Here is a 20,991-nt window from a genome sequence, read left to right on the forward strand (position 1 = left end):
GGCGATGTCGACACGAATGTCTGCGGGTGCGCTGCTAAGCCCGCTGGGCTGGCTGGCTTGAGCTTTAGGGACCGAGCGTCAGGAGGTTGTTGGTGCTGGTGGCGGGCGGAGCAAGCAGAGTTGTGCAATGCAGTGGGCTTGTTGTCCTCGTCGCCTTGTTGTGTTCTATCTTGTTGTGCTGTTGATCCTTGTTGTTGTTTTTGTGTTGTTGCTCGCCACCTCTTTCTCTCGCTCGCTCTCCCGGCTTGTCACGCTGGAACGACAACAATCCGCGACCACGACTGCCGCGCGGCATCACACAATACGCGCCCATTACGCGTGTTTCGTGTAACGTGGTCTCAAGTTGGTCCCTTAATACACCCACATTGCCCTTACATTGCAACAACCCAGGCTAAACGGCAAAAACAAATGCCCTTCATTGACGTCTCGTCACACATTGTCTATCGTGTGCATACAACACATCTATGCTGATCCGATTGTTCCAGACACATCAATCAAGCAAGCAGTCACCACCATTATCAAGGTCCACCCCTCCCCTACTACCTCGGGCCCATGGGTCTCCGTCCAGCCGGCTTAGACGGCACGGCGGGCGCGTTCATGCCCATGTCTCCGAGGTCCACACCATCCAACCCGTGGTCGTCACTCCGGTCTTCGTCGCTGCCGCCGACTAATGCGGCACGCTCCTCCTTCTCAGTCGCCTCCTCGCCCTTTCCCAAGTGCGGGTAGTCTCGCACACCGCGGTGCGAGCCACCACGCACCTGCTGCTGCTCGGGCTTGGGCGACTTTTCGCGGAAGAACAGGTTGGCCAGCTTGCCGCGGTCTCGAGACGTGGGCGAGTCGGGCGGCGTCGACACGGCACCCGTGTAGTACGGGTCGAGGTAGTCGGTGACGGGCCGCTTTTCCGGCTCTGGCGACGTCCTAAAGCGACCGTCGTGGGGCTCGAGGATTTGCTCCAAGTGGCCAGACTCTGCGCCGCCATGGGACGACCCGGAAAACTGGCGCTTGCCACCTGATGGCGTCCCCCTTGGGTCGTCCGAGTGCGCACGGGTCTCGTGTGTCGCGTCCGTGTGCCCGTCGTGGCGCGTGTAGCCATACTTGTGCACCATGTCCGTGTCCTTGAACTTGAGTGTGCTGCCCGAGCGCTGCGATCGAGGTCCGCGCAGTTGTGGCTCAAAGCCTTGACCGCCTGCCGCTCCGGTGGGGCTTAACGGAATCGCCTCCAATTCGTCGTCTGGCATGGGTCTGTCCGAAACTGCACGAGAAGTGTGAGCGTCCTGTTTCCCTGTTCCTTTCCACGCCGCCAGCCCCCCATCACAGCAGCTGCATTAGATCACAATAGGAACACGATTCCCCAGGAGTCGTCACATGGTCCGGGATCTGGACCTCCCAACGATGCTCTCGTCAGACGCCACCTCGGATGGCGGAGAGGGCGTTGGGGTTGGCGTGACTGATGGCGTTGTTTGAGGATAGTCGTCGGGGTAGACATGCACTTCGGGGTATTCCACCTCCTCCGCCAACACCTCTGTGCTCTTCTCAGACGGATACTCACGCTGGTAACGTTGCAGGGCGCCGAGGCCATGCGTATTCAAGTGGCCACCGCCCTGCCCGAAGGGGTAGCCACCGTTGGCAGAGCTCGCCGTGCTCATACGCCGCGAAATACTGCGCGCACGGATAACGGAGCCGACAGCGCCAAAGCCCGATCGGAGCGCGTCCATGCCCGGGTCCTCCATGGCAGTAACGCGGCCCTTCTCCTGGTCCTCGGTGCCGTGGCGTGCGGCAGCCAAGAGGAGGGTCGAGCGGCGGTCGAGATGCTGCAGCTGCTTGGGGTCGACCTTGGACATTTGCAGGAGCGTAATGCCGAAGCAGGTAACCAGGAAGCCGAGCACCATGGTGACCAACGTCGTGGCAGGTGCCTTGAGGCCTTTGTAGAGGATGAATGACGTGACCATGGTGGCGGAAGTGAAGTAGCAGAAGTAGACTGGGACAACCATGGACGTGTTGAAGAGCTCAAGGGCTTTGTTGAGGTAGTTGATTCTGGGCGTCAGGCGTCACCTTTGGCAGTGGACTCACTCGACCAGCAATGTCACCGTCACAAACACCCAGAGGAACCAGAAGAACCAGTTCTTGACCTGGCTCTCGCTGAATTGTTAGAGGCGGTGCTTGGCTTGACATTTTTGGACTCACCCCTGGATACTAGTGATGATGGCCGCGCCGAGGCCTTGAGTGCACGACACACTGATGCCACCGATCAATGAGCAGACTGAGATGTAAGGCATCATGTTCTTCTTGCCCCATCGTGGAGCGACCCAAAGGACGACAAAGACCGAGCCGACGATGCAGAGGCCTGCCCACACGAGGAAGCCGGGTGCGATGAACAGGTGCTTGAACTCGTTGATGGTTCGAACTGTCCCTTCCGCTGGCGCATTCACTGCGAGGATGACAGACCCCAGAATGCAGAGCGTGCAGCCAATCCAGCCCTGCGACATGCGTCAGTGGTGCTGCTGCCGCTGCGGCAAGTAACTGCGGGCGGCAGTGCCGGATATCGACGTCGCCCCGGACTCACAAAGAAGGTCAGAGTTTCCCTGAGAAAGAAGTGCGAGAGGACAGCGGCGACGACGACCGAGATGGAACCGAGCGGCGTGACCAAGATGGCTACGGTGAAGGCACTGGAGGTCAGTAGAGCCTGGGATGGCGAGCTCACTATGCGACAAAGTTGAGGATCTGGGAGGGACGGGTCAGCCTAGCTCGGCGGCAATGTTTGTTTGTCGGTCCGTCACGCTGCCGCCGGTCACACTCACCTCGCCAACAATCATCATGGTCATACCAGTCCACCATAGTGGGCTCTTGAGGTAGGCGTGGCCCTCCCCTGCCTCGTTGCCTGTCTTCTCGGTCGAGCTGAGGAGGCCCTTCTTCTTGACGACAAAGCTGGCAGCAATGTCAGTTGCGGGGCCCGTGCGCGATATCGCAACGTGTGATGCCGTAGAGCAGAGCGGCCGGTGCACGCGCCAGCCCATCACTCAACTCACCTCGAGCCGATGAAGAGACCACTGCCGACGGCGAGACAGATGCCGACAATCTTAAACTTGGGATTGTCTGTGTTTACCAGGTTGTGTCCTGCCGACGAGGACGCGGCGGCGACCGAGGACGTTGCCGAAGCCACGGCGTCTGTTACGGTTTCCGATATTGACGACGACATGGCGTGTTGTTGTTGTGGTGGTGGAGAGTGTGATGCACAACGGCTGTGCCGTTGGCTTGCGCAGGTTTGAGTCTGTCGTCGAGTGGTGCGATGATGATGATGATGCGGCGGCGGGCGTTCCGGGATGTTGAGCTTGGGTGTTGCGAGGAGGCGAGGAGAGGCGAGGAGGCGAGCAAGGGGTCAAGGAAGGATGCACAGATCGTTGCGGCGGGCTGCTGGGATGCCCTTTTGCGTGGGCTTTGTGTGGAGAAGGACGTATGTACACGCGGGTGCAGTGGAGAGGGAGAGGGAGGGGGGAAGGAGAGTAAGAGTGTGTATGTGTGTGTGATTGACCTTAGGTCGTCGTCGATGTCATGTAAAGGTTGTCAAGGAAAGGGAAAAGGTGGTGGTAGCGTTGAGACTGAGGCGATGCAATCGGGGTTCACAGTGTGTGATTGATATTTAACGTGTGCGATGCAGCGGCTGTAGCAGTGGCGTCGACGAGATGGATACAAGGAAGAGGACAGCTTTCGTTGTACCGAGATTATGCATTGCGGTGCTCTCGACACGACGCGGCGGCCGCTGGTACAGTGGTGGTCGTGCTTGATACCACCAAAGTGCAGCAGTAGTGCGACGAGTCTCCACCCTCTGCTACGCGCGCGCCGCGGACGCTTTTGACGTATCGCTTAGGATGATATGGGGTGCCCTCAACTGATGATCACTTTTTGGAGCCCTTGGGCCTTGGAGTCAGGGGTGCAAGTGTAGCCTTGGGTCGAGCTAGGCGGATGCTGGGGACAGGACATGCTGCAGCTACATGGCGATGAGACTGCGGCCACAGCCAGCCCAAAGCCCAGCTACCCCAGCCCAAGCCCCTTCCAGGCAGGCATCTCAGGTATCAGGCACCTCTTGATGGTTGTATGGACGGTGGTCGGTCACTGGTTGCCGCAGCGTGCGCATTCCACCGCACGCAAGCTAAAACAGGGGTGCATGGTGCTTGGCACAGCAAGGAAGTAGTAGGCGTGAAGGAAGCAAGGCAGGCCTGGGTGTGGCGCGCCTTGGACACCCATGTGCCCATCTGCCTCCGCCATGACGTCGCGCGTGTACCCACCGCCGAATTGCCTGCCCAGGTGGTGCCCAGGTGTCCAGGTGCACGGTTTGCCGAGCACTGTAGACCCTGGGCATGTGAGAGGGGCCAGGAGGCCAGGAGGTAGGTGGGTCAGGTGGCAAGATGCGGTCGTCTTTGGCCTGCCTGCTCGCCTGCCTGCCAGGAGTGAGTGCAGCCAGCTGGACGGGCCAGTGACGACGCGTTTGAATGCCGACTAAGACTGCTCTGGCGCCTTTGGGACCGGTACGCCGGCTACACACTTGCCCGGCCAACGACGGCAGGCTAACACGTCGACGGCGTATTAAAACCATCAACAACTAGCCTCCCTCCTTGCCCATCTTTCTTCTTCTTCTCTTCAACTGTATCCCTAGCAATCAAACAGTAAATAACAAACATGTCGCTCAAGGAGGACGGATTCAAGGTACGTCGTTGACGAGCCAGCCAGCCAGCAACGACCCCGCTCACACGCGCCCAGTCTAGCAACATCATCGAGGTGACTATTGTTTTGACTGCTCGCTCCCACGCACGAGCTCACGCGCACCACAGCAAATCGACGCCGGGCTCAAGGCTCTCCCGGAGAAGGAGCGTGCCGCCCAGATCAAGAAGGTGGGTGCGAGTTGTGCGATGCAGCATGCATCGCGCCGAGGGACACACCGCCGCCGGCGCGGAGTAGCCGGCGGCGATGGACCCACGGCGTGCCCACGCTAGTGTGCCGCCGCAGACAGCAGCTCACGCCGCCGCAGACCAACGGCATCTTCCAGCTCAACATCCAGAACGCGGACAAGAAGGCCGCGGTCAAGGAGGCCATCTGGGTGTGAGTCGCGTGCGCGCGAGCGTAGCGAGCTAGCTGGCGCGGATGTACGTAGCTCACACAGCCCGCAGCATCGACCTCAAGAACGCCGGCACCGTCTCCAAGGGCGCGGCCAAGAAGGCTGGTGAGTGCGATCGGCTTTACTTCTACCGTACCTTGCTCACACACACCGCAGACGTCACCATCACCCTCGGCGACGGTTAGTAGCGTCGTATTCGCGACGAAGCCCCACTAACCCCCACCCCAGACACCTTCCTCGGCCTCGCCGACGGCAAGGTCAACGCCCAGAAGGCCTTCATGACGGGCCAGCTCAAGGTCAAGGGCAACGTCATGCTCGCGACCAAGCTCGACAACGTCCTCAAGGCCGCCAAGCCCAAGCTCTAGGTATCTTTTGCGCTGTTGTAGCTGGAATGTACACCTTGGGCAGGCTGGAGAGATGGCCGGGGGTGGGCGTGGTGGGCATCGGCAGGGGGCATGCGCCGGGGTAGGGGGCAAGCAAGCATCCTCTGGAGCAGGGGGCAGTACCTCCTCGTCAACGTCCACACCGTACATGCTGCTGAGCATCCCGTGTGCAGCATGCCTTCACGGCGTCAACGAACGACTCGCTCGACCACATTGCTCTCTCTGTCCCAACTTTCGCTACTCGGCGACCGGGTAACAAACACCCACCTCACCCTGCAATACATGTGGCGTCCACGGGCCAACGGGTTACAAACCCTAGGCCCACAGACCAGCGGCTCTGGCAATTTGATCAGTCACCCGATAACGTGTGTATGCATCACGAGCTGCTTGCTATACGGTAACTATTAAATGCGGAGACAACTAATGTAGTGTGCACAACATGTCGTGTATGATCGTTGCTGCTGTCGGGGTCGTGCTGGTGATGCGTGCTCGGGCAATGGTGAGGACATTCGCCGGATTTTTTGTTTACAACATAACATGGCGAGCCTCCGTGTCGGCTCGTGTCGCTTGCGGGGGCATCGCGGGGCCCGGAGAGGTGTGTTTACAATGCGTGGACTAATATGGCCGAGGTAAGTGGTGTGCAGGGGGTACCGGGCGATGGGGTCATGGGTGAGGTTGGCAGGATGTCGAGCTGTCGGCCGCCGTGGTAGCGCGTAGCGGGCACTGGCGTCTCGGGAACGCTTGGCGAGGCAGACTGGACACGAACACGGCGTCTGGGCGTAGGAGTGGAGAAGTCGACAGTGACGAGCGGTGTCTCGAGTGTCGTGTTCGTATCGGACGAGCACGACGAAGGGGGCTCGAGGTCGTCGAAGAAGCCTCCCCTTGGGGGGGCTGTCGAGATCGTGATCTCGGGGCCGCTGTCTCTCGTACGGTCTCTCGGCGGAGTGGTGATCTCCAGACCGGCGCTTGCATGCGTCGCGGAGAAGCTCGGGGCAGAGCGAAGAGTGCGAGGGCTGCTGGTGCCGACCTCGTACATCGCAAGGTACTCCAAGGCCCGCTGAACCGCACTGATGAGGTCGGGCTGGGTGAGCTCACATGCGACCTGCTCGAGAAGCCAAGCCACTCGAGCGCGGGCCTCGGCATCAAACAGCTCGCCTCTATCCAGGATGCGGAGAGCTTCGAGGTCGATGGCCGCGACGAGCGCCTGCTCAACTTCCACCGGGTCCAGCGCAGACGACATGACGAATCTGGCACCGTAGCCAAACAGCTTGAGGACAGCACCAAGAGCAGTCTGGTCCTGGATCACCTCGGGGTGAGACGCCGGGCCGGAGAACGCCGTTCGCGTCGGTGTGCCGTCGACAATGACGCACTGGCGGAACTTGAGCCGGCGCGAGCGAAGGTCTGCGCTGGACACTTGCTTGCGCGGAAACAGCGGTTCCATGAGCGACATTGGTGTCCTGTCGGAGAGCTCCTCCTCGTGAGTGTTGACAGGTGAGAGCGGCGGTGTAATGGGACAAGGGAACTGGGTCGACGGTCGTTTCGAGAGGGATGGGACCGGCTCTTCTGGCGAGTAGTTGAAGGCGGGCAAGAGACCACCGACTGGGGCGCGTGGCCGTCTGCGACGGTTGAGACGCTCCGGGAGGGCCGTGTACTGGTCGAGATGCGACATCGACTTGGAGTGTGGCAGTGGTGCCTCCCACTCTGCGGGGGCGTCGTCCGGTTCGCTGACATTGTCTGGGATCACCTCCTCGATCTCGTCCCCCCTTGAGAGGACGAGAGGCTTTCCGTCGAGCGGAAATCGCACTTCAACAGCGCGGACAGTGACACGAGTAGCTTCGAGGATGGTGAAGTCGCTCATGACTGAGAGCGGTCGAGAGACAGCCGTGGTGTTGCTGTACACCGAGTCGAGCGATTCTTCACGATGGTGGTTTGAGGACCGCGTCGGGGTGACATCACTCCGCGTCGGGGTGGTCATGAAGCTGGGGGAGCTGCGGTGGGTGCTGGGTCCGGCAACGGGGACGGAAGGAGGAGATGGAGAGTCGGGCAGGTACTCGTGGATCTCCGAGCGAGACCAAGAAAATGGGCCGCGGAGCTCGTTGGCTGGAGAGTCATCGGGCCTCCTGATCGCCTCGAGGTACTCGTCCAGGTCGAAGGATACGTCGCGTTGGTGGACAGCGGGCGGAGGGGAGGTGGCCGCTGCCTTGGGTGAGGGGACATCCTTGGCGGGAACAGCCGGGGGCACGTCGTTGTCGGCATCTTCCTGCACCTCTGTGCTGAGCGACAGCAAACTGCGAAGCGAGTCGACCATGTCTGGGGATCCCTCGACGCTCTCCAAGAGCTCGATGGCCAGCTTGCGACCCGAGCCAAAGTACCAGCCGTCGGTGTTGGCACCGAGGCGGTATCGGAACCCAAGAAGCCGTCGAAGAAGAGTCATGTGCAACTCGATCGTTTCATGAGCCGTCCTTGAGCGGGATGGAGGAGTTGTGCTCCTCGCAAGAGTGGACGAGGATGCGGTCAGGTACGGGAGGTCGGAGTGTCCCCAAGATGGTGTGGTATCCGCGGGCTCGAAAAGCGTGGGTAACGACGGGCGACGCTCCCAGTCTGGGGCAACTGGGGGAGTAACAGAAGCGTTGCTGCCATGGCGGTGAGGCAGCCATTGGAACACAGCAAGTGTCTTGCGTTTTGGTGGCTTGAGGGAGACGCGCGACGTAGTGCGGGTTCGCGGGCCGAGAGGTGCGAGTGGCGGCTGAGGCGGCGAGGGCTGTGCCGCCGACATTTCTGCTCCCTCGCTTTCAAGGCCGAGAGCCACGAGAGCATTCAAGATGTCGTCGCGGTGAATGGGGTCTAGAACACGCTCTCGGACAGTGAGGAGCTCGGTAGCGACCGACTGAGTGTCGGCGCCCATGGCGAGACGTCGCACAGCCCAAGCCTTGACCATTTGTGGCACTTTGAGCGGCTGGGCCGCCGAGTCGGGAATACCCGAAGCCGCGCTGTTGAGCCTCGCGATGAGATGGGCCGAGGACACAAACCCGAGGTTGAAGCGGACGAGCTGGAGGGTGGGCACGATCGTCGCACGCGCACTGGTGGGCTCGCCCCGGAGCGTGACCTGCGGCGGTGTCAACCACGAGCTATGGCGCGCCGCGCGGCTGCTGCTACCCACCTCAAACTCGACCTCTGCAAGCTTCTTCGTGATGCCGTCGACAATGTCCTCGCCTGCGACGGCGGACCTCCACCTGCGACCGATGTACTCGAGCAGCAGCTCGAGTGTCCTGGCTTCAACCGTGGCGGGATATCCGCCGTCCCGGCTGAGGCGGACGAGGGCGTCGATGAGCTGCTTGCGGCTGATGTGTGCGAACGCCGCCGGGACGAGGACCGAGGGCGTGAACGACGTGAGGGGTGCGCCGGCCGCCAAGGCATAAGGGAAGAGCAGGCGCACAGGTGTCGACGCGAGGGCGAGGCGTAACCCCTTTGGTGGAGCCTGTGCGCGGGGATAGTCGCAGCAGACATGTGTGCGGCGAGGCGTGGTGCGTGGTGCCGCGAGGCGTGGAGTTGAGCGGCAGTCGATCCCAAGTGATTAGGTGGCGCGCGTGACGTTGGATGATTGATGAGGGCGTCGGGCACAGTTGTGTGCATTGTGGCAAGAGACATGCAGTGTCAGCGACGTCGTGAGGGCAGCAAGGGCACTCTCTACTCACGGCCTGAACGATACGGTTCGCCTCGTCGCAGTAGTCGCGGACACGGACACCAGCAAGGAGGGAGCGCCACGCAAACTCCTCGAGCACTGCGCAGCACTCGGCGAGCGACGGCGCGGCCGCGAGCTCGGCGGCGAGCTCCGCGCCGTCGGGCGCCGCGACGGCCGGTGTGGGTGTCATCAGGCTGGGCGGGGAGGGAAGCCGGCGGATAGGCGACCCGATGATGAGTCTACGCGGCGAGCGCGCGCTGGGCGTCTTGGATGCCGTCGAGGCGACGGACGACACGGACGGCGTGTGCGTGTGTCGTGACGGTGTAGGTGGAGAAGGCGATGCCTTGGGTGGTGGTGGGGAGAGGAAGCGCCTCGGTGTGTTGAGCGACGCCGAGGGGGAGAGGGGTGCGCGGTGCGTGTGCAGTGGTGGTGGTGGTGGTCGAGAGTGCGCTGCAGTGGGCGATCGCGGCGAGTGGGGAAGACGCGGCGGAGACCACTTTGGCGCGGTGTAAAGAGGTGATGTTGGAGGTGGTGGTGTTGTGCGCCTGGTCGTTGTTGTTGTGCGCGGCGCTGCTGTCGTGCGCACCGGTGCTGCTGCGCCCGTCGTCGTCGCGCAGCCCACCGCCGCCATCATCATGGCCGCCGATCCAGTGCGAGAGGGGGATGGACTGACGCCGCAAGTGTCGAGCGTGACGATGACGCCAGTTATGAAGAGTTAATGAAGGGGAGGGGCGAGGGGGCGTGGTGCGTGGTGCGTCGTGGCGAGACGACACGAGGCGAGACGAGCACGACCGTCCTTTTTGTAAGAGGATATTGATTGTCAAGGGGCAAAAGTGACGACGGCGGCGAGTCAAGCCAAGTCATCCGCCGTCGACGACACACAACGACGACGGCGCAGCGCACCGACCGTGTCCGCTGCCGTCTTCTGTCTGCTCATGTTCGCCCTTGCCCCCCTGGCCACGCGCCGCGTCCTCTCCTCTGCTTCTTCCCTCCCCTCTGCCCCGTCCCCACCATTGCATCCTTTAGCACTGGGGAGAGCCGTAGTGGAAGCATGCAGCTGCAATGTCGTCGCTTTGTCGCTAGCTGCTGGCGTCTGGCGTCGTCATGAGTGGCGCCGCCGATCCGTAGACGCCGCGGCACCGCCAGTCAGCTTACCCGCCGTCCTGCCAGATCCGTCCGTCCAGCGACCAGAGCAGCTGCCAACAAAAACTGCACAGAGAGGAGAGCGTGCGCCCGCGCGCCCGCGCGTGCGCACTTCCCCTCCCAGGGAGTCACACCCACGCCCCGTGCGGATCGGCGCGCGTCCGTGTCAAACCCCCACACCGCCACACGTCACACCGATTAAGGGGAAATGGATGGCCTACACCACGCCCAGGCTAGTAGATGAGATAGATTGATTGAGCTGGGCCATGGGCCAAAGCTGCCGTGGTGTTGTCGAGGAACGCGGCGGTGCTAGACTAGAGGCGAGTGACTGACTGCCCGTTTGTGACGTGCCAAAAGACCCGGTATTGCACTTTCCATCCTCTTGGCGTCGCGACGGACAACGCACAGCGCAGTTTCAGACTCGTCGAGCCAGCTTCTGATTGTCGCGCTGCGCGACGCTGCGTCGCGCGCCACTCAACGCAATTTGCTTTCCCCAGCGCCACGCTGCACACTTCCTGAAACACGAGGAAGAGGTAGTGGTGGCATGTGGCACACTGCCTGCTTGTGGCGCGCGCCCGATATGGCACACCACGGCGGCGTCAATCTCAGCTGACCAGGCTAGTCTAACCAGTCACCGACGCGAGCCGCCACCACCGCCGCCGCCACACTCACCACCACCCCAAGATGGAGCTGTGACTGTCGCCTTCGCCCCCACCCCAACCCATGCACCCACGCACCCACGCCCGCCCGCCCCACACCTCACACCCAAGTTGTTCATTTTGGGGTACAGTCATCTACGAAAATGAGGCTCGGATGCGGCCTAGACTACAGTCACTCGTATCTACAGAGTCGCTCGTCATTTCACATGTCTCTTGCTGATGCTGGTGCGCGCGGCCCAGTCTAGTTTGGGCCCTTCATGGCAGCCTTGAGGGCCTGTGCAATGTCAGCTTTACAGACACACCAGCACACTCACCTTGTCCAGCTTGTCGAGGTCATCCTCGTTGGACGCATCAATCTTCTTCATCGGCCGTCCAGTGAGCTCCATGATCTCGTTGACCTCGTCCTGCGAGCGCTGGTCGTGCACAAAGGTGACCGAGCAGCCCTTGCGTCCGAAACGACCTGTGCGGCCTGGGTTTTGCTTAGTGCTGCGCATTTTTGCGGATGAATACAGCACTTACCGATACGGTGGATGTAGGTCTCGAGGTCAGGCTGACTGTTGCTATCGGGGCCGATCGTGGGGATGTCATAGTTGACGACCATGTTGACCTGCTGGATGTCGATGCCGCGGGACAGGACGTTGGTAGTGATAAGGACCTTGGTCTTGCCATTACGGAAGCCATCCAGTGTTTCATCACGGTTCGCATGGTCCTTCTCACCATGGAGCGAGGCCACGGCGTGTCCCTCGCTGATGAGACGGTTGGCAATGTCGTCGGCCGTCGTGCGGCGCTGCGGCGGTTAGAGCGAATGGCCATTCGATCACCCACCTTGACAAAGACAATGCTCTGGCCAATGGTCATCGAGTCATAAAGGCGCGAGAGGGCTTCAAACTTGCCCTCCTCATTGTCGCAGACAAGGTAGAGCTGCTTGATGGCGTCGACCGTCACCTCTTCCTGCTTGAGGTAGATGTGGTTGGCGTTGGGGGCAAACAGCTGGGCAAAGGTGCGGACGTGGTCGGGGAAGGTTGCCGAGAAGAGCACGTGCTGCGTGTCGGGGGGCAGGAGCCTGGTGGTTAGAGCTATCGCACTGACATCTTAACCCACTTCTTAATGTTGAAGGTCTGGTCACCGAGGCCCTGGAGCTGGATCATTTCGTCGGCTTCGTCGAGGACGAAGACGCGGATCATCTTCTCGTCAAAGATGCGGCCACGGCGACTGATCATGTCGTAGATGGTGCCGGGGGTACCAATGAGAATGTGCTTGTCAATCTTGACATTCCTCTGCCACGATTGAGGGACGGCGAGGAAGGTCTTGATCTGGGTGAACTGGCCAAGCTTGTCGACGACCTCCTGAATCTGGCGCGCCAGCTCACGCGAGGGCGCAACACAGATTGCCTGGGGCGTCATGAGCGCGGGGTCCACGCGGCTGAGCATGTCGAGGGTGAAGGCAGCCGTCTTTCCCGTTCCAGACTGGCTCTGGCCGATGAGGTTGGTAGGCGGGTTGGCGAGGAGAAGAGGGAGGGCCTTCTCCTGGATCTTGGAGGGCTTGGTGAATCCCGCCGCGTAGATACCCTTGAGAAGGTCCTTGTGACTAGAGAAGGGGGATCAGCGCTGCGTTGCACCCTCGCGCCCACCACACGGCGTCACTTACAGGGGCAGCTCCTCAAACGTCTTGGCCGAGTAGAGGGGCGAGTTGGGGTCAGCCTGCAGGTCGGCAAGCTTGACCTCGACCTCGAAGCGCGAGTCGCTCGAGATGAGGCCGGACGCGGCGTCCATCTTGGCCGAGGCGTCGTCGCCGTTGGTGGGGCCAGGTCCCCAGCCTGTGTGTGTGTTAGCCAGCTAGCACACGGGGGTGTGGGAGGAAGGTACTAGCACTCACCGTCGTCGTTCATCTCAGCGGCTTTTTCCTTCTTGTCGTCGGAGGAGGGTGTCGCGGTTGCAGGTGCTGCTGGGATGGTGGTCGCCGCAGCCGGCTTGTCCTCAGCGGGTGCGGCCGAGGAAGGTGTCGTTCTGTCGGCTTTGACGCCGGCGAGGGATCGCGCAAAGAGAGGAGCCTGGGGGTTGAGACGGGGGCGCTCCTTGTCCTTGGAAGCAACAGGAGCGGGCTGGGCGTCTGTCGAGAGGCCGCCGATACGGGAGGCCAGAGACGCTACGGCGGGCGAGTCGGTGGCTGAGGGGAGGGAGGAAGGTGAGTGGGAGGAGGAAGTGGGAGGGGGCTGCTAGACATACTTGTAGATGTAGGCTCTGCGTCCGACGGGTCGGGCACTGGGGGTGGGGTGTGAGTTTTTGTCGAAGCGAGTTGGTGAGGATGAGAGTGTGAAGAGAAGCAGACGAAGGAAGGAGGAAGGAGGAGGGAACACGAGTTGGGAGTAGAGTGGAAAGGAAAGTTGAGCAACCCCGGTCGGCTGCCGCCAGTGATGAGAGGTGTGCGCGACCGACGCGACGGGCGCACAGACCCCTCCATCACCAAGACACACTCGGGGTAACACATCTCCACACTTTCCTTTCCCTCGCCCTCTTTCCTCCCTTCTCTCCCTCTTCCCCCTTAGTCACCGACCGCCCGACACACACACACGCCGACACACTCACGCTTCGCACCGAGACGCTTGGCAAGGTCAGACGTCGCCTCGTCCTCGTCGTCCTCGACGTCGTCGGCCCAGTCCTTGGGCGTCATGTTGTGGCAGGGGCGGTGGCGGGGGGCGCAGGTGCAGGTAGCAGGGCAGGCGGGGCGCAACACGAGGCAGGTAGGAGGGTCCGGGCGGCCGCGTGCGTGGCGATCAAGGCAAGCAGGTGGATGGGGTCAAGATATCCGAGATCAGAGCAGATCAGAAGCGATCGATGGGTGCGAGCTGTCGCCGTCGTATGCACAATAGATGGGGATGGTCAAGACAAGAGCGCTTCGGCGTCATTGTTGTCTCGTCGAGCTGAAATTCAGTGGGTGGTGACGCGGGGGCGGGGTGCGCGGCGGCGGAGGGCGGAGCCATTCCTGCCAAGCAAGCTGTCAGTGGCGGTCAGTCGGTGGAGGCGACCAAGACAGGCAGGCAGGCACAGTCGTCAAGATGCATCAGGCATTAGAAAGTCTAGTCTAGTTGAACAAGCATGCGCCGCACGACACCTTGGCGGCGCTCAGCGCCGTATTGCGGAGGTCGCATGAGGATACTGTTCCCGCGCACAGCGTCTTGGGGAGCGCGCCGTTGAGATGGGGGTTGTTGGTGAAGCTTATTGACGTGAGGGCTGCGGGGAGAGCGGGCGGGAGAGTCGTGAAGTCGTTGGACTGGAGATACCTGGGTGTGAGCGGGGCGCGTGAGGGGTGCTTACAGGGTGGCTAGTGAGGACAGGCGCGAGAGGTCGGGAATGGAGCCGGAGAGGTTGTTGTACGAGAGGTCGCTGGTGGGGTGAGCTGTGAAAGGGTGGAAGGTCGGGCAGCTTACAGGTAGGTAACTGATGGGGGGATGAGGGACGCGTCGAACGGGCGCGATAGGTTCTGGTTCGTGATAACTCTGTGCAGTGTTAGCGAAGCGGGCACCAAGCGCACGTACAAAGTCTGTAGTTTGTCGAACTTGGAGGCGTCGGGCACGGCGTTCCCGAACGCAGGATTGCCGATCAGCGTGATGCTCTGGAGCGGCAGCGACGAGCTGTTAACCGCGAGTGGCGCGCCGGTCAAGGCCGTGTCGGAGATGTAGAGCTGGGTGAGGTTACGCAGCGACAGCACCTCTGTGGGGAACGGGCCGGCTGGCAGAGACGAGTTGCCGTTCACGTGCAGGAGGTTGAGGGAGACGAGGTTGGCGAGCGAGGGGGGCAGTCTGGCGATCGGGTCGGTGGCGTAGATCCATCTGGCGGCGTCAGCGGAGCCCATCAACGGCGCACTCACAAGGCAATGACCCGTCCTTGGGGGTCGCAGCCAACGCGGGGCCAAGCACAGACGCTCCCGTTCCGCCCCCACCCGGCAGCCTTGAGCGTGTTGTTCGCGCCGGGAGGGACAGAGTCGAGCACGTCGCGCAGCGCGCAGAACTGGAGCGCGGCGCCGGGGCCGCCAGCAGCTGTGGCATTGGGGAAGGTCGTGGCGAAGTCGTTCGGGAGGGTGCTGAGCACCGGCACGCAAGAACTGCAGGGGTACGACTCGCCGTTGGTCGTGAGGGCGTTGAACTCCGCGATGCATGCCGCGGCGGCGGCGTGCGGGTCGGCAGTGGCGGTGGAGGTGGCGGTGGAGGAAGCCGAGGAAGCGGAGTGAGACGCCGAAGCTGACGCCGTCGTGCCCGATGGCGGAGGCGCCGAGTCGCCCTTCGCCGCGGCCTGGTCTGGCGCCGTGGTGTGCTGCGTCGCGAGGACCGCCGCGAGGATGCCCGTGCCAAGCAGGATGAGCACGAGGATGATCAGCGCGCACTTGTACTGCAAGTGTATCAGCTTGTTTTGTTCCCACAACCACACAGCCACACAACCACACAACCACGCAACCACACAACGACACAACAACACAACAACACTCACCTTGCGGAAGAAAGCTTCCCGGCGCTGGCGCGTCATGGGCTCCTTGAGCCCCTTCGTACCCCCGCCTCCTGTGCCCGCGCCAGCCGCGCCCTCCTCGGCCCAGCGCACGTCGAGGACACTGCCGTTCTCCGACGACAGTCTGTGATGCGGCGGCTCGAAGCGCACGGCTTTCGCGGTCGGGAGGGCGCGGGACAGGCGCTTTCCGAGCGCCTTGAGCCCGCCGCCACCGTCATGGTGGCTGGGCACACGCGCCGAGAACTGCGTCATGGGGCGCGTCGGCGCCGGTGTCAGCGCGACGTCGTGCAGCTCGAGCGGGGACGCGGGCGGCGGGCGGCGCGGCGCGGCGGCGTCGTCGCGCCGGGGCGACGGCGAGTGGCGGTACCTGTCCGGCTGGAGGGCGGACCATACCCTCGGTGCCGGAGAGAAGGCGGGGTACGCGTGCTCGTCCTCGACGTGAACGGGGCGGTCGTCAGCGGCGTGGGTGACCACGACGACGGTGGAGGGGTAGTGCGAAGGCTGGAGCGGCACGCGGTGCGCCACGTCGAGCGGGGACAGCGGCAGGGGCGAGGACAGCTCCTCCACCCCGCTTACGCCGGCATGCAGCTCGATCGGGGCGCGGTCGGCGCGGACGTACGTTTTGCGCGCGGCGTCGAGGTTGAGCGGTGGGGGCGGGGGGCGCGCGCCGCTCGGCTTGCGGCGGACGCCGAAGCTCGTGGGTGAGGGGAGCGTGTGTGGCGACGTCGGCGACGAGAAGACGTGGCCCGAGGGCATGGTCGCCACGGAGGGGTATCGGCTCGCGCCGGGCCCGGGGCTGGCCCACTCGTCAATGTTGATAGGGTACGAGTCGTGCCGCCCGCCAGCGGGGACGACCTCGGCGCGGTGCGAGACGTGGCGCGCGACATCGACGGCGTGGTCGCGCGCCGTGCCAGAGGAGACGGAACGCACGTGCTCGTGCTGTCGTACGTCGTAGGCCGTGTTGGAGCGCGGTAGCGGCTGCGGGAGGGGCGGGGGCGGAGGAGGCAGCGGAGTCACGGCGTGTGCGTTTGCTGGGAAGCCGTGCAGGAAGGAGAGGTTGGAGAAGCGCGTTTTGAAGCGCGACGCGGCGCCGTCTGGGGCCATGGTGGCGGGGGAGGGGTTGGTTGTCGTCGTCGTCGGCAGCCAAGCTGGTTGGTGGGAGTGAGCGAGTGGGCGGGTGGGTGAGTTGTGAACGAGTGAGTGAGAGTCAAGTTGTGGCTTGTGGGTGGTTGGGGGGAGAGTGATTGATGCAGAGTGCACCCACCGACGTGCTTGATAAAGCGTGCACCGGGAGCCCAGCAGCAGTGGTAGCGGCGGCGAGAAACACGACGACGTGGGAAGAGTCGAGAACAAGAGGTACAAGGCAGCATGAACAGCAGTCGTAGGGCAGCATAGTCGCAGCGGGTGCGGTGCGGTGTGCAACGACGCACCACCACTGCGCCCTCGACAAAAGGTCGCTACTAGTGCATTGTAAGTGGTGCAAGCTGCTACACGCTGCAGTGACAATAGATTAGATGGCCGCCATCGCGCCGATTGTTATCGCGCGCGCCGATCAATGTGCCACACTGTGTTGTTGCGCCACTCGGCGTCCAAAATGCTCAGAGGTGACAATAGCATCGCGCCGTGCCACTCGCACCACGACACACACTGGTGCGATGTCTCGCTGCATTGTTGGCACTGCGGGCACTGCTTTGCGCACACACAACGTACACACACGCACACACTCACAACCCTGCCGCTGCAGCCGCTGCACGTGGCTCGCTCGTGGTGGCCCGTTGCCACTCACCCGCTCGAACCACACTCGACTCTGCTTGCCGCCGGCTCACTCGCCATGCTCCGCACGGCTCGTTCGCCGGCTCGGGGCCCGCGGCAAGACACGATTCATACCACTGCGTACACGCCCCCATCCACGGGCCTACCTACACCCATACACCTACTCTACCTAACACAAACAGGGGGGACAAGGGGATTGTTGTTGTGGGTTCGCTGGTATTCTTGATTCACTCTCTCTCTACTCCTTTGCCATCATCTCGCCAAAATACAGAGGGTAACGCCATCCTCCCGGATTATGTACTACACCACTACTACCTGCTGCTGCTGCCGCCTGCTGTGCGCCGCTTCCGATGGCTCGCTCTGATGCCCGAGTTGTGTGCCGAGGGGCCGAGGGCGCGGACGCAGAAAAGACGCCTCGGCATGAAAGAAATATGCCTCGCTAGCGATGGTTGTACGAGTTGTAGGACGGCTGGGCCGACGGCGCCGCGTCGGCCGTACCCTTGACGCGGAACTGCGAGAAGACGGGAATGTGGCTGAGGCGGCGTTAGCACGAGATCATCTCATTAAGGGCCTAGGGGCAACTCACTCCGACGGGAAGTAGGCATTCGGGAAGCCAATGACTCTGCTGAGATACTTGCGGTCGACATCGCCCAGCACGCTCGTCACCTTGAGCGAGCGCGGCGTGTAGAACACATAGTCGATGGCCTCGTCGAACGTCGGCGTGTAGTTTGTCATCTTCATCTCGCCAAAGCTTGCGCAAGACGACCGCAGGCCGAGGTGGTGCTTCAATCCCTTGGTCGTGTACGGGCCGTACGTGTGTGTCATAAAGTCCTCGTGGTTGGGCGGGATCTCGCCCTCTGACAAGTACTCGTACACACCCGACTTTTGGAGCGAGTTGAGGTCGACACAGAGTACGAGCGGAATGTCGCGGCCCTTCTCCCGGCGGTCGTAGGTGGGAGGGGCGGGCTCGCCCTCGACGGGAGGCTTTGCCGGGAAGTGGCCAAAGCCCTCGACAATCTCCTCGAGCTTCTCCATCATCATGCCAATCTGCACGAGCTTGACGTCGCGGTATCTGTGGTCCCAGTAGATGTGCGAGTTGGCGACCACAAGACGCGCGCCGGTGAGCGCAAACTCGAGCAGCGCAATCGTGGCAATGTTGTCGCGTGACATGACACGGTTGAACATGTCCTCGGTGCGCATGTCCGTCTTGTTCAGGGCAATCTGGTTGAACTCGATCACCTGCGTCTCGATGAGCTTGAACTTTTCGCGCTTCCAGAACGTCGCACAGCCGTCGACCAGCTTGGCGTCGTCGGCAGCCATCGTGCGCGCACGCGTACGCGGGTAATGGATGCCGTCGTAGCCGCGCTCCTTGAGCTTGGGGTAGAACCAGTCCGAGTACTGCTCCGAGTCGATTTCCTGCAGACAGACAACGTCGGCCGACGCGTTGACCAGCTCCTCGAGCAGCGTCTCGCGGCGGTACGACCAATCCAATGCCCATGATGGGGTGTATGCGTAGGATGAAGGTGGCGCAAACGAGGGGCAGAGAATGTTGTAGGACAAGACTGTAAACGACTCGGTCTTGCCAGACGAAGGCGAAGAGACGTCGGGCTCAATCTCAATCCACGTGCGCTCGGGAGGCGTCTCGCTCTGGTGGACATCGCGGTAGTGGGCAATCAACGCGGCGGTTCCCTGCTCAGCAATGGTCTTGCGCACGCTCTCGTCGATCGGGTTGCCGTCAATGCCGAGGACCTCGAGCTGGTAGAGGCCGCCGATTTCTGTGGGCAACGAGGTGAGGTTGTTGTCGAAGAGGAGCAGCTCCTTGAGCTTGCTCAAGACGCCAATCTCGGGCGGGAGCGACGTGAGCTCGTTGGACGTGGCATCGAGTAGCGTCAACTGCTTGAGGTTGCAAATGGCCGCAGGGATCTGTTTGAGGTTGTTGTGATTGATGTACAGCGATGTGATGTGCGTGAAAGAGAATAAGCTCGAGGACAATGTCTTGAGACGGATGCCACCAAGGTCGAGCCCTGTCCAGGGCTCGTACGGCTCGTCGTCTTTCGAAGCGGGCGCCGGCGGCTGGGCAGGGTTCATCGGGTCGGCGCTCGACGAGTCCTTTGTCGATCCGCCCGACTTTACTACTGCGCCAGGGGTCGGCGTAGCGGTACCGTCTGGGGGAGGAGATGAGGCGCTGCTGATGGTGTTCGAGGCCGTCGATGGGGCATTCCGGCGGTGGACACCGTTGACGGGCGTGCCGGCCGACGCCGGTCTGTTGGGGTCTGTGATGGCTACGGCTGATGGCGCAGGCTTGTTGGTCATGCGCGATGCCATGGCCGCCGTTCTGGCCCGGTGGTGCGGCGCCGAGGCGACACGCGACGTCTCGGCGCGCAACAGCTGCTGCGACCAATGCGCCGTCATCGGCACATTTGCTTCTGCCTGCGCGCGGGGTGGGCTAGCCTGCTGTCCACCTCCAAAGCCCATGCCGCCGCCCATGCCGCCGCCAAACTGTCCTGGGCCGCCGTGGCCAAAGGACGAGCCCGAGTGCTGCTGGCCGAGGTGCATGCCGCTGCCGCCGCCGTTGCCGAAGGAGGGGTGGTGCGGGTGCTGTCCGTGGCCATGCAACCCGCCGTGCTGCGAGTGCACATGGCCCGCACCGGGGCCGTGGTGACCGTGGTGCCCTTGGCCTGGGGGGCCAAAGAGACCATTTGCACCACCGCCGCCAAACGCGCCCGACGACATGGAAAGCGAGGGGTTGAAGGGGGCTGGATGCCGGCCCCAACCACCGCTGTTTCCACCGCCGCCGCCGCCTCCGCCGCCGTTGCCGCCCGCGCCCGCGCCAGAGCCGCCGCGGCCGAGCTCACCAATGGGGCCCGACCCACTGCCGCCGCCGCCGCCCGCTTCGTGGTGCTTGGCCTGCTGCGAGCTGGACGCTGATTGCTGCGGGTAAAACATCCAAGGGGGGAGTGTTGGATATCCTGGGAGGAGGGGAGGGGGAGAAAGGGAAAGGATTTGTCGCTGTCACGGTCAGCGAGAGCGCCTCTGGGACAACCGCCAAAAGCGCACAAGACTGAGATGCCTTTTGCTGCGCTACTGTTGTTGATGTTGATCGATGCCTCGAGGAAGAGTTGGTTCGAGTATCGATTAGAGGAGACGAAGAGAGCAGTGTCGTAAGGGGTGGAGGCATGAGCGAGCCTGCACTTCTAAACGATGATCGCGTGTCGCAGCGGATGCGTTCGGCGCTCGCTGGTCGGTCGTCGCCCTGGTCACAGAGAGAAGAAGGGAGAGAGGGAAGAGAGGGTGATGAGATGGTGTCGCGCGAGGTTCTCGTTGTGGTGACGCGGCCTTGAGATGAATGTTGCGTGACCACAATGGGGGGGGCGAGGGTTGATGGGCAAAAAGGAGATGGGGGTGCGGGGCGGGCTGGTGGGGCCTTAGGCTGTATACGATGATTTGCCTTGCTGTTGTGGAGAGAGGGGGGGTTGAATGATGATTGAGGATGATTGCAGATGCGAGGTGGTGGTGCAGCAAGAGTGGGTGGGGGAGAGATGCGGGTTGGAGGTGGTGTCGGTGGTGCAGCAGCTCATTCAACGGTCGTGGTTGATGCCGCTGGCTGGTTGGCTGCTGGCTGGCTGGCTGCCTGCCTGAGTGCAATCGACGGTGCAGTGAGATCCGCCAGCCAGCCAGCGGCGACACCCACCGTACTCCCCACCGCCGCCCACTGTGCAATCTGCGGTGCGCCAGGCGGGAC

At 62.5% G+C, this 20,991-nt stretch overlaps 6 protein-coding genes across 7 annotated transcripts; 1 reads left to right on the top strand and 5 right to left on the bottom strand.

Annotated features, from left to right (window-relative positions):
• Positions 1-412: 412 nt before the first annotated feature.
• NIPA2 (Magnesium transporter NIPA2) lies at positions 413-3,697 on the bottom strand. The gene is made up of 8 exons (XM_062771569.1): positions 3,027-3,697; positions 2,799-2,925; positions 2,702-2,721; positions 2,564-2,666; positions 2,185-2,477; positions 2,071-2,139; positions 1,550-2,034; positions 413-1,252 (listed from the first exon to the last, which is right to left on the bottom strand). The coding sequence occupies exons 1-8, from the start codon at positions 3,194-3,196 to the stop codon at positions 540-542; spliced, it is 1,980 nt and encodes a 659-aa protein (XP_062627553.1). The 5' UTR covers positions 3,197-3,697; the 3' UTR covers positions 413-539.
• An 801-nt stretch (positions 3,698-4,498) lies between these two features.
• Positions 4,499-5,517, top strand: SCP2 (Fatty acid-binding protein). The gene is made up of 7 exons (XM_062771570.1): positions 4,499-4,701; positions 4,756-4,773; positions 4,827-4,886; positions 5,024-5,094; positions 5,163-5,215; positions 5,267-5,290; positions 5,339-5,517. Exons 1-7 carry the CDS (start codon positions 4,675-4,677, stop codon positions 5,473-5,475), a joined length of 390 nt encoding a protein of 129 aa, XP_062627554.1. The 5' UTR covers positions 4,499-4,674; the 3' UTR covers positions 5,476-5,517.
• Positions 5,518-6,094: 577 nt separating this feature from the next.
• On the bottom strand, positions 6,095-9,365 carry LOC62_03G005045 (uncharacterized protein; the record flags this gene model as incomplete). Its single annotated transcript, XM_062771571.1, has 2 exons — positions 6,095-8,971; positions 9,189-9,365. The coding sequence occupies 2 exons, from the start codon at positions 9,363-9,365 to the stop codon at positions 6,095-6,097; spliced, it is 3,054 nt and encodes a 1,017-aa protein (XP_062627555.1).
• A 1,712-nt stretch (positions 9,366-11,077) lies between these two features.
• DBP5 (ATP-dependent RNA helicase DBP5) lies at positions 11,078-13,850 on the bottom strand. The gene is made up of 9 exons (XM_062771572.1): positions 13,563-13,850; positions 13,203-13,238; positions 12,853-13,143; positions 12,625-12,793; positions 12,079-12,564; positions 11,803-12,040; positions 11,497-11,764; positions 11,292-11,446; positions 11,078-11,251 (listed from the first exon to the last, which is right to left on the bottom strand). The coding sequence occupies exons 1-9, from the start codon at positions 13,645-13,647 to the stop codon at positions 11,219-11,221; spliced, it is 1,761 nt and encodes a 586-aa protein (XP_062627556.1). The 5' UTR covers positions 13,648-13,850; the 3' UTR covers positions 11,078-11,218.
• A 208-nt stretch (positions 13,851-14,058) lies between these two features.
• On the bottom strand, positions 14,059-16,580 carry EMS1 (Leucine-rich repeat receptor protein kinase EMS1; the record flags this gene model as incomplete). Its single annotated transcript, XM_062771573.1, has 6 exons — positions 14,059-14,257; positions 14,292-14,360; positions 14,405-14,473; positions 14,513-14,806; positions 14,917-15,362; positions 15,462-16,580. The coding sequence occupies 6 exons, from the start codon at positions 16,578-16,580 to the stop codon at positions 14,059-14,061; spliced, it is 2,196 nt and encodes a 731-aa protein (XP_062627557.1).
• Positions 16,581-17,339: 759 nt separating this feature from the next.
• CCR4_1 (Glucose-repressible alcohol dehydrogenase transcriptional effector) lies at positions 17,340-20,779 on the bottom strand. Of its 2 annotated transcripts, XM_062771574.1 has the most exons (3): positions 20,307-20,779; positions 17,836-20,258; positions 17,340-17,782 (listed from the first exon to the last, which is right to left on the bottom strand). In XM_062771574.1, exons 2-3 carry the CDS (start codon positions 20,193-20,195, stop codon positions 17,689-17,691), a joined length of 2,454 nt encoding a protein of 817 aa, XP_062627558.1. In that variant the 5' UTR covers positions 20,196-20,258; positions 20,307-20,779; the 3' UTR covers positions 17,340-17,688. The 2 variants fall into 2 exon arrangements, with proteins under 2 accessions (XP_062627558.1, XP_062627559.1); XM_062771575.1 differs by having other exon boundaries at positions 17,836-20,779.
• Between the last annotated feature and the right edge of the window lie 212 nt (positions 20,780-20,991).

This window comes from Vanrija pseudolonga, chromosome 3 (genome assembly GCF_020906515.1).
Source record: "Vanrija pseudolonga chromosome 3, complete sequence".
In the NCBI taxonomy this organism is placed as follows: Eukaryota; Fungi; Basidiomycota; class Tremellomycetes; order Trichosporonales; family Trichosporonaceae; genus Vanrija; species Vanrija pseudolonga.